The 12900-nt window shown below is 36.5% G+C and overlaps 1 protein-coding gene across 2 annotated transcripts in view; it reads left to right on the top strand.

The window, feature by feature from the left end:
* The window catches only part of LOC128703685 (FMRFamide-related peptides type HF-4-like), a 260277-nt gene extending 255736 nt beyond the window's left edge, over positions 1 to 4541 (top strand). For both annotated transcript variants that reach the window (XM_070101259.1, XM_070101258.1), the window contains exons 2-5: positions 121 to 402; positions 1857 to 1907; positions 2434 to 2724; positions 3563 to 4541. In XM_070101259.1, the coding sequence (XP_069957360.1) occupies positions 131 to 402; positions 1857 to 1907; positions 2434 to 2724; positions 3563 to 4085 (1137 nt within the window). In that variant the 5' untranslated portion in view covers positions 121 to 130 and the 3' untranslated portion in view covers positions 4086 to 4541. The remainder of the gene's footprint in view (positions 1 to 120; positions 403 to 1856; positions 1908 to 2433; positions 2725 to 3562) is intronic.
* Positions 4542 to 12900: the final 8359 nt, after the last annotated feature.

Below are 12900 nucleotides of genomic sequence, written 5' to 3' on the forward strand. Positions count from 1 at the left end.
GTGTGTGTGTGTGTGTGTGTGTGTGTGTGTGTGTGTGTGTGTGTGTGTGTGTGTGTGTGTGCGCACCTATAGTACACAGAAAAAAACTGAATTATGAACTACCGTCTCTTACCACTGCAGGTCGTATGTCATGCTTTTAGAAGCTACGATGGTCGTAGCAACACTCTGTTGGTCCGCCCACGCCCAGGCCGCCTACGTGCCACCCTCAGGAGCCGCCGTCAGCGTGGCCAGCCAAGACCTGGACGGCCCCAGCAGTGGAGAAGACATGGTGGGTAAACCCGAGAAGAGACTACTGAAATATTTCCTGCCAGGGAGCCAGGCGTGGCTGTCAGGAGTGGAGGGACTGTATCCCACACGTCAGGAGGGAACCAAGAGAGGCTACTCCGACAGGAACTACCTTAGGTAAGCAACCATGAAGGTAAAAACTACCTCAGGTAACTTTGAGGTAATCAGTCCCTCTGAAATCAATGTGTTTGGACAGAAGGAGCCACTGGCTGGCGAAACGTTGCTTCAGTAAAGATTAAAGTAAGCTCTCTGAGTATATACACTGAGAGAGAGAGATATAGATTAGAGATATATACACTGAGAGAGATATGTATAGACGGAGAGATATATATATAGAGAGAGAGAAGGAAAGGGAGGGACAATTGAAATTAATTGATGAAAATAGAACAGGCAGAGAAATGAAGACAGAATCGACAAGAGGGAAGTGGTGAAGAGGGGAGTGAAAGGTGATGAGTGTGTGTAGAGATGAACCAGCATAATCCAGGATATTCTAAGATAACCTAGGATAATCCAGGATATTCTAAGATGCCTAGGATAATCCAGGATATTCTAAGATAACGTAGGATAATCCAGGATATTCTAAGATATCTAGGATAATCCGGGATATTCTGAGATAACCTAGAATAATCCAGGATATCCTAAGATAATCTAGGATTACCTGAAATAACCTATTAAATTCAAAGTATGTTACTTCCAGTGCTCCACATCTGTGTCCTTCGTTATACTTCCTCTTCGGTTAATTAGGTTTAAAGCCTATTTACTATACCAGGGTCATTAGGCTGCCTGAACACTCAGTCAAGAATACTTTAATACCTAAAATACGGGGTAAACTCTCATGATACATACAGTGATATACAGTGAGATACATATACAGTGAGATACATATACAGTGAGATACATATACAGTGAGATACATACAGTGATACACATACAGTGAGACACATACAGTGAGATACATATGTTGAGATCCATATACAGTGAGATACATACAGAGATCCAAATACAGTGAGATACATATATTGAGATCCATATACAGTGAGATACATATACTGAGATCCAAATACAGTGAGATACATATATTGAGATCCATATACAGTGAGACACATACTGTGAAATACATACACAGTAAAATATATATAGTGAGATACATATACAGTGAGATACATATACAGTGAGACACATACAGTGAGATACATATACAGTGAGATACATATACAATGAGACACATATACAGTGAGATACATATAGTGAGATACATATACAATGAGATACATATACAGTGAGATACATATACAATGAGACATATAAAGTGAGATACATATACTTTGAGATACATATACTTTGAGATACACATACAGTGAGACACATAGTGAGACATACAGTGAGATACATATAGTGAGACATATACAGCGAGATACATACAGTGAGACACACATATACAATGAGACACATATACAGTGAGATACATATACAATGAGACATATACAGTGAGATACATATACAGAGATATATAAATCATCTTTGTCTTCCTGTTGTTCCTGGTGATCTTGTATCTTACATTACTTCCACAGGTTTGGTCGCAGTGATGAGGACAAGAGGGGACCCTCACGTAATTTTTTAAGGTTAGTTAAATACGAAAAAAAAATCTTCTGAACACCGTAGTTCCTATCTCTTTATTTAATTATTTTCCACGTATTAAATCATGAGACTCGCTCACTAGTAAAGAATTGAAAAAAGTCTAATAATTGCTACACAGATATATAATGGATTATACATATGTATGATTAGATTTGTTTATATAAGTGAGGAGAGAAATTATATCCAGACTGAGTAGAAGTAGGCTCCAGTGTAAGGCCAAAATATACGGTATTCATCCCCTGTTGTATTAAGAACAAAATGGCACAATACCGAGACTGGAACAATACACAAATAACCCGCACACGAAGGAGAAAGCTTATGACGATGTTTCGGTCTGACTTGAACCAATGACAAGTCACATTGTGCCTTGTCAATGTTTCATTGTTTCCATTTAGGTTCATTTTTGTCATGGGTTCGTGTGCGACACGGATTCGTTTGTGACACTGACCAGTGTTTATTACAGTTTTGTATTTGGATATATATGCATCATTATTCATCCTGTACTTATAGATTCGGACGCAGTGGTCTTGGGGACTACAGCAGCAGCAGCGGTGATGAAGAACTGATTGATTCCGTCGAGAAGCGAGGTCGTAACTTCCTCCGTTTCGGTCGCGATCCCTCACGTAACTTCCTGAGGTTTGGACGGTCCGATATGGAAGAGTTTGGTCTCGCAGGGGGACCCGTGGAATTTCCCTCTGGTGTCCAGGACGAACTGAACGATCTCGAGTTTCCCATCGATGAGAAGCGGGACGGACACAGTACCTACATTCGTTACCTCAAGGGGAACAGGGATTTCCCAAGGTAAGATATTTAAGGGTCAATAATAATAATAATAATAATAATAATAATAATAATAATAATAATAATAATAATAATAATAATAATAATCTTTATTTCTATAAGTACATGCACAATGTATACAGACCAAGCTGACATCTATGACATACTTGTTATTCAGAGCATTTCCGGCAAATTAGGTCAATTTTGTCCACACAAGCTGACTGACACCCAGGTACCTATTTCACTGCTAGGTAAACAGGGACAGCAGGTGTCTTAAGGAAACACGTCTTAATGTTTCCACCAGTACCGGGGATCGAACCATGGACCTCAGTATGTGAGCTGAGTGTGCTAGCAATCGAGCTACGGTACAAAACATTGGCTGACAAAACATTTCTAGAAAATCAAAAAAAGGTCCATTAATTGTATAACGTAACATTTCTAAACAATATTAAGATAAAGGGAAAGTTTAGCTACATAAATTTCAAAGTATGATGTATAGGGTAGAAAATACGGCATCACAACAGTAGGATGACACAAGAATATCAAAGTAAACTATTGTGCTTCAAAAAAATATTATGTTGGTATTGTTATTATATATTTCACTTTTAGATGTGACTATTGTTGTTTTTCATAATCCTCGATTTTTGTTTTCTAACGTTCATATCACCGAGTTCAATATATTCATTGACCTGAGAAAGAAAAATGTTAAGTAGGGTAACTGATGGAATTTTGTTAGAAGGTCTGGGTGGGTTGTACAGATATATGAGTTGAAAATGTTCAGTACGGGTTAGACATGTTTAGTATGAACCAGTAGGCCTACTGCTCTTCTTGTTATATCATGGCTTATGTTCTCTTTTAGGTTTGGTCGTGGTGACCGAAACTTCCTGAGGTTCGGCCGCTCTGTGGATCGTCAGAAGAGCTCTATGTCTTTCGAAAACTGCGATGAAGAGCCTAAAACCCATGATGTCACCTCCACCCCGTCCCCAACCCCAGTCCAGCCCATGACCCGCACCAAGCAACAAGCTGCGACCCACAGCATAGCTTCTTCGGATTCAGATAAGACAACATCCCATCGCATGAAGAGAAATGTTTCACGTGTCTATGGCTACATCACACTGCCAACCCACACCAGAGACATCAACCCTGAAGAAGACGCCATCAACGTTGCTTATTCAGACGAGCCACAGGTCGTAGATAAACGCGGCTATAACAAAGGTTTTCTGCGCTTCGGCCGCGATCGTAACTTTCTGAGATTCGGCAAGAGGGATGTTTCCGGCGAATACCCAACCTACTCCTCCATCTCCTCCTCAGAGTCCAGCGGATCCCTGCTGGGGGAGAGGCCAGCCAGGGCGCACCAGAGAAATTTTATCCGCTTCGGCTGAACTAGAGAAAATAAAATCAGGGCCTTCATCCTAACCCCGTACCTTTATTTTCCCACTCCTGACCTTTATCACCCCCCCCTCTCCTTCCCTGTTTTACCTAATAGTATAAGTTCCCTATATTTGTTACCATATCTGTTTAGATAAATATTATTTTTTCCCCGTTTCCTTCCATATAAATTAAAATCGTGTACAGATATTTGGGGGAATTGCTTCAAAACTCAATAATTTGAAGTTCAGGAAATTTGTATGCATATACAAATATTAATAATACATTCTGACAAGATTATATAAGTCACGATACTGTGGCTAGAACAATAATTAACAACTAACTCACAATTTACATGGACCTAAACATCGCCCAACATTTCCTCTCCAAAGTTTGTTAGTTGAAACAAACATCGTATAACTTACACGAGGCATCAGACTGGCTAATCTTTTGATTATATATATATATATATATATATATATATATATATATATATATATATATATATATATATATATATATATATATATATATATATATATAAAATATTCATTTGATGTTAATGGTCAATTAAACTGCCCTAGATGATAGCAATGGTGACATAATAACAATGGCTGCTGTACCTCAACACATCCCACCTGTTTGTGTCTCTGTTTCAGTGTCAACAATTGTACATATCAATATTTTCTCAGTCTTGGACACTTATAGTCAGTTGGTACTCAACTGTGGGGTGTTTGTATCTAGAAACTTAATTGAGTTACACTTACAACCTTACTTGAGTTACACCTACAAACTTGCTTGAGTTACACCTTAAAAAAATAAAGTATTTGAGTTAAGCCTAGAAATAAACATTCACTATATATGCAGTTAAGCTTATAATCTTTTTTAAGCTATGCATAAAAATTACGATTTCGCGAGTTAGTTATAACTCGCATATAACCTTGATAAAATACGTTAATGCAAATTAAATATATACAGATCATATATTTTCATTGTATGGCAAGTGTTCTGCTTCCTGACAAACTTAACCTAACCAAGTTTCAATATTTCTTCAAAGGCTGGATAACCTCATGGCTCTGTTATTAATAACCATTCAGAAATCCTTAAACTAACTGATCATTATACTCTATATATATATATATATATATATATATATATATATATATATATATATATATATATATATATATATATATATATATATATATATATATATATATATGAGTGAAAACTGGAAATAAAACCTGAGCACTTCATGTGCTTTACACATACATCTTCAGAGGAATAGGAAGAAGAGGTAAGAGAAGGACATTTTATTAAATGTTAAACCTTGAGGTGACGCCTCACTCAGAGGTGACAACACCTGACACAAACATGTCTCGCACAAACCTGAACACACGCATGTATTTGTCCAACATCAAGTTAAATTCTTCACCTGACAAAGAACACACTTTGTGTTTTTGTGAACAATATTTTTACCTTTTACGATTATGGACAATATTTTGGACTATGAAACTGTCAAGTTTATACATTCCAGAACACAAATTTGAAATATGTGCATGATAATGATAATTCCACAATATTTCATTGAACTGTAGAATTACCTGGAAGTAATTCTTTGACATTAGTCCAAACTACACAATGGTCTGTATCTCTTACATGAATGAACAAAACACTGGATTCTTGTCCACTGGATATTGCATATTTGTGTTGTTTAACTCTGGTCTCAAGAGATTTGCCAGTTTGTCCTAAATAAAATGTATCACAACTTTTACATGGGATGGAGTATACTCAACCTACAGATTCTTTGGTAGAAATTTTTTAACTAATATGACAATACTGTGGAAACAATAGTTAAAAAATCTGCCAAGGAATCTGTAGGTTGTGAATACTCCATCCCATGTAAAAGCTGTCATACATTTTATTTAGAACAAACTGGTGAATATCTTGAGATCAAAGTTAAACAATATATTATTATTATTATAAACAGAAAAGAAGCGCTAAGCCACAAGGACTATACAGCGTTAAACAATATAAATATGAAGTATCTAGTAGACAAGAATCCATTGCTTTATGCATTAATACGAGACATAGATCATTCTGTAAATTATACTAATGACAAAGAATTCCCTGTTAATATTTAGTTCAGTGAAGTATTGTGGAATTATCTCTTCAATTTTCAATTCAATTCAATTCAATTCAAAGTTTATTCTCAAGTTTATGCTCAACAAAGTTTATGCTCAAAGTTTATGCTCAACATATTTCAAATTTATGCTGTGAAATGTATACACTTGACAACTTTGTAGTCCAGAATATTGTTTATAATTTTAAAGGTAAAAATATTGTTCACAAAAACACAGTGTGTTCTTTGTCAGGTGAACAATTTAACTTGATGTTGGACAAGTGAATGTGTGGGTTAGGTTTGTGTGAGGTGTTGTCACCTCTGAGTGAGGTGTTGTCAGCTCTGAGTGAGGTGTTGTCACCTCTGAGTGAGGTGTCACCTCAGGTTTTAACATTTAAAATGTGCTTCTTACCTCGTCTTCCTATTCCTCTGAAGATGTGTATAAAGCACATGAAAGCGCTCAGGTTTTATTTCCTATTTTCACTGGTATTATATATATATATATATATACATATATATATATACATATATATATACATATATATATATACATATATATACATATATATATATATATATGTATATATATATATATATGTATGTATATATATATATATATATATATATATGTATGTATATATATATATATATATATATATATATATATATATATATGTATATATATATATATATATATATATATATATATATATATATATATGTATATATATGTCGTGCCGAATAGGCAGAACTTGCGATCATGGCTTAAATAGCAACGCTCATCTTGCCATATAGGACAAGTGAAAATTTGTGTATGCAATAATTTCGCCAAAATCATTCTGAATCTAACGAAAAAAATATATTTGATTGTGTTTGTTTAGTATTAAATTATTGTAAACGTATTTAAAATATATTTAGTTGCGTTAGGGTAAAATGAATTTTTTTTTTCTTATAATAAGGTTAGGTAAGTTTTCTAAGATTCTTTTGGTGCAAAATTAAAATTTCTTACATTAACATTAATGAAAAAAATATATCTTTAAACGTATAAGAGAAAATTTCAGAAAGGACTTAATTTTAAATGAGTTCTTGCTAATTGACCAGTTTTACATATTCGGCACGACATATATATATATATATATATATATATATATATATATATATATATATATATATATATATATATATATATATATATATATGCAAAACAACCACTGTGAAAGAATAATGAAATTCCAAGTGCTTTCGTGACTACTTACATTATCAAGGAGCAATATATATATATATATATATATATATATATATATATATATATATATATATATATATATATATATATATATATATATATATATATATAACTGTTATAGGGACCCTCATCCTCAGAGAAAAGAATAAACTTGCTTCAGGGAAAACTCAAGGTTCTTCCTGAAGCTGTTTGAGAATTTTCTCCTACCACCCCTATATTTTATATATATTTTATTTAATGACAAAATACATTGACAAAACATTCACAAAAATATGATAGAAAGTAAAACAACATAGGTAACTCAGAGCTACATCTCGAATACTTCGTCCAGCTCCCCGGCGGTGGGCCATGTGCCCAGAATGCTGCAGGCATTTCCTCTCTGGATCGCAACACTGAGTCTCTGAAAGAGGAAGCTGGTCGCCCTGTGGTCCTTGGTTTCTATGATGAGCTTTTCACCCAGCTCTATTAGGAACTTTAGAGCACACTTGCCCCATGCTCCAATGGTCTCCGACCCTATTGGGATGAAGTTATAGCAAGGGGGAATATATATATATATATATATATATATATATATATATATATATATATATATATATATATATATATATATATATATATATATATATATATATATATATAAGAGAGACAAGTAAATCTAGTCAATTAATTACCTAGTTAATTTATTACTTTAATTAGGCTGCCTCAATACCCACATTATTATTACGTATCTGCACTATTGTATAAGATAGTAGTTACTTATAAAAGTACTTAAATAGAGATTTATTTTAGATGTAAAAGGCTGGCATAGTTGTATTAGGATATATATGTGTTCGGAAAAGGAACTTTTGACCAGAGTGGTCGTTTCATTGACCAGTCACAGCAAATGCTCATGGATATGGGAGCTTCTCATTGGCTTAGAAGTTACATGGAAAAACAACAATTAAATAGCGAGATGCATAATGTGGGACTGGAACCCACACCACGGGCCATAGGTTCAAATCCCACTCTGCTCCTCAACAATAAATAAACAAGATTTCTCTTTTGTATGATATTTGCAAAAAAAAAAATGGATGTTGAAAAATGTTATTTTAATGTCCGAATTACTTAACTACCATCGACTAATCTTGTCAAACCCAAAATTTCAGGACACTATCCAAGAATATAATTTTAATGTATTTTCTATTTTTTTTTTTGAATCACCGAGGAGGGGTCGAGTACCCCCTGACGTTAAGTGTCAAACGTCAGCTGCCAATATATATTGACATCAGCTGTTAATATATATTGATGTCAGCTCATATACACTGACCCATGTACATCAGCGCTATTATCAGCCAGTGTTAGCCAACTCTATCTATCTATCTTAAAAACAAAACAAAAAATGAATTGTCAAAAGTCCACTTGAAACTGAAAAGAAAACGCACTTTGTTATATTGTGCCTGTGTTTTCAAAAAATTTTCTTTCTATTATTATGTGGAAGAAAAGTGAACATTTAGCCCTTGAACAATCATAACCTGAACATCCATGAAGAAAAAAAATGTTCAACTGAGATGGTAAATAATGTAGAAGAAACATCCCTTGCATATTGTTGAAATAAATTATTTATATCTCATGATCTTTTATTTTACCCTTTCTAATGTAACAATGATAATTAAGACAATAACAACAATAATGAATACAATAAGAACTACAATAATAAAAAATAATAGGCTAATACTGCTATAATAATAATGACAATAATAATAATAATAATAATAATAATAATAATAATAATAATAATAATATATCTGAGGTCAATATATCTGAAATGCGTAGGGAGACACTGGTCAGAGAAATAGCAAGCATCGAACTTAAGCTAAAAGAATCCTTTAGGAGTCAGGAATCGCGGGAAGAACTAAAAGCCATAAATGAAATCGAAAGAAACCCAAAGTATTTCTTCTCCTATGCCAAATCAAATTCGAGAACAACGTCCAGTATTGGGCCCCTACTTACACAAGATGGGTCCTACACAGATGACAGCAAGGAAATGAGTGAGCTACTCAAGTCCCAATATGACTCAGTTTTTAGCAAGCCGCTAACCAGACTGAGAGTCGAAGATCAAAATTAATTTTTTATGAGAGAGCCACAAAATTTGATTAACACAAGCCTATCCGATGTTATCCTGACGCCAAATGACTTCGAACAGGCGATAAATGACATGCCCATGCACTCTGCCCCAGGGCCAGACTCATGGAACTCTGTGTTCATCAAGAACTGCAAGAAGCCCCTATCACGAGCCTTTTCCATCCTATGGAGAGGGAGCATGGACACGGGGGTCGTCCCACAGTTACTAAAAACAACAGACATAGCCCCACTCCACAAAGGGGGCAGTAAAGCAACAGCAAAGAACTACAGACCAATAGCACTAACATCCCATATCATAAAAATCTTTGAAAGGGTCCTAAGAAGCAAGATCACCACCCATCTAGAAACCCATCAGTTACACAACCCAGGGCAACATGGGTTTAGAACAGGTCGCTGCTGTCTGTCTCAACTATTGGATCACTACGACAAGGTCCTAAATGCACTAGAAGACAAAAAGAATGCAGATGTAATATATACAGACTTTGCAAAAGCCTTCGACAAGTGTGACCATGGTGTAATAGCGCACAAAATGCGTGCTAAAGGAATAACAGGAAAAGTCGGTCGATGGATCTATAATTTCCTCACTAACAGAACACAGAGAGTAGTCGTCAACAGAGTAAAGTCCGAGGCAGCTACGGTGAAAAGCTCTGTTCCACAAGGCACAGTACTCGCTCCCATCTTGTTCCTCATCCTCATATCCGACATAGACAAGGATGTCAGCCACAGCACCGTGTCTTCCTTTGCAGATGACACCCGAATCTGCATGACAGTGTCTTCCATTGCAGACACTGCAAAGCTCCAGGCAGACATCAACCAAATCTTTCAGTGGGCTGCAGAAAACAATATGAAGTTCAACGATGAGAAATTTCAATTACTCAGATATGGTAAACATGAGGAAATTAAATCTTCATCAGAGTACAAAACAAATTCTGGCCACAAAATAGAGCGAAACACCAACGTCAAAGACCTGGGAGTGATCATGTCGGAGGATCTCACCTTCAAGGACCATAACATTGTATCAATCGCATCTGCTAGAAAAATGACAGGATGGATAATGAGAACCTTCAAAACTAGGGAGGCCAAGCCCATGATGACACTCTTCAGGTCACTTGTTCTATCTAGGCTGGAATATTGCTGCACACTAACAGCACCTTTCAAGGCAGGTGAAATTGCCGACCTAGAAAATGTACAGAGAACTTTCACGGCGCGCATAACGGAGATAAAACACCTCAATTATTGGGAGCGCTTGAGGTTCCTAAACCTGTATTCCCTGGAACGCAGGAGGGAGAGATACATGATTATATACACCTGGAAAATCCTAGAGGGACTAGTACCGAACTTGCACACGAAAATCACCCACTACGAAAGCAAAAGACTTGGCAGACGATGCACCATCCCCCCAATGAAAAGCAGGGGTGTCACTAGCACGTTAAGAGACCATACAATAAGTGTCAGGGGCCCGAGACTGTTCAACTGCCTCCCAGCACACATAAGGGGGATTACCAACAGACCCCTGGCATTCTTCAAGCTGGCACTGGACAAGCACCTAAAGTCAGTTCCGGATCAGCCGGGCTGTGGCTCGTATGTTGGTTTGCGTGCAGCCAGCAGCAACAGCCTGGTTGATCAGGCTCTGATCCACCAGGAGGCCTGGTCTCAGACCGGGCCGCAGGGGCGTTGACCCCCGGAACTCTCTCCAGGTAAACTCCAGGTGTTAATGGCTGAGAGAAATGACTGACTTACGGGAAATTTGTTGATTCATAGGTACACACAAGTAAAATAATCATAGTGTAAATTACTTATAAACAAAAAAAAAAAAAGAAGTCAGTGACTTATTGCCATTAGGATCCTTGATTTCCATTGGCGTCTTTGATTTCCATTAGGGTGCTTGATTTCCACTGGGGTCCTTGATTTACATGGGAGACATCACAATAAGTGTCAGGAGCCCAAGACTGTTCAACTGCCTCCCAGCATACATACGGGGGATTACCAATAGACTCCTGGCTGTCTTCAAGAAGGCACTGGACAGGCACCTAAAGTCAGTACCTGACCAGCCGGGCTGTAGTTCGTACGTTGGGTTGCGTGCGGCCAGCAGTAACAGCCTGGTTGATCAGGCCCTGATCCACCATGAAGCCTGGTCATAGACCGGGCCGCGGGGGCGGTGACCCCCGAAACCCTCTCCAAGTATACTCCACGAGTACTTGATTTCCACTGGGGGAGTCCTTGATTTACATTAGGGTCCTTGATTTTCATTTAGGATCTTTGATTTTCATTTAGGGTACTTGATTTACATTAGGGTCCTTGTCTTAGTTCACCGCAAATATAACTACTACTAACAACCAGTTAGTCTGGAGATTACGGTGTGTCAAACAAACCCCCCTGCCTAAAATTATGAAGAAAATACTGGCCAGAATTTCAACATAAAATAGGCATGACTTAGCTGGGGTTCCGAAGCTGTCCTGTCCATCTGTTTAATGCTCACGTTATGCAGGACTGCAAATCCAACAATTTCAGCTCCTATTTGAGAGGTTTTAAGCCCAATATAACCCCTAGAGCAACGAAAATTTATGCACATTTCACTAACGTGCTTTTACCACATTCAAAACAATGGCGTCTCCCCCCCAGCGACGTTCACCAATTTCGATGGTTCTTTATTTATTTACAAATTAATTTTTATTACCTACAATATATTCCATCAATTTACATACAAAATATATTGTATTTCCGGAAAATATATACAGTATTTTCCCCAAGGGCTATACAGTGTCAGACGGGAAGTTATTATTATAATCAAAAAGAAGCGCTAAACCACAAGGGCTATACAGTATCAGACAGGAAGTTATTATTATAATAAAAAAGAAGCGCTAAACCACAAGAGCTATACAGTAGCAGACGGGAAGTTATTATTATAATAAAAGAAGCGCTAAACCGCAAGGGCTATACAGTTAGCAGACGGGAAGTATGGACACTCACTTCACTCCCCTCACTTGTAAGTTAATTAAGTTTAGACACAGGGCCAGGAGCTGAGTCTCAACCTCAGCAACCACAATTAGGTGAGTACATAAGTACAATTATCATACATAGTGTAAATTACCTAGGATAACCCCAAAAAAGTTAAAGTGACTTATTTGGGGTCTTTGCAGGAAAGATAAAAGGCAATATTTTTTGTACCGTTATTTTGGGGGTTTATGGGTATATTTAATGAGTAATTTTTTTTTAGAGTTTTTTTTTTAAGATTGTTCTTGTGACTTAACAGTTTTAGCCAACTGAACTAAACTGTATAATTTATCACTATACTTATTTTTATCATTCGTGTTCAGAATACAAAATATGTAGAAACACT

Source organism: Cherax quadricarinatus, chromosome 76, assembly GCF_038502225.1.
Source record: "Cherax quadricarinatus isolate ZL_2023a chromosome 76, ASM3850222v1, whole genome shotgun sequence".
Taxonomy (NCBI): Eukaryota; Metazoa; Arthropoda; class Malacostraca; order Decapoda; family Parastacidae; genus Cherax; species Cherax quadricarinatus.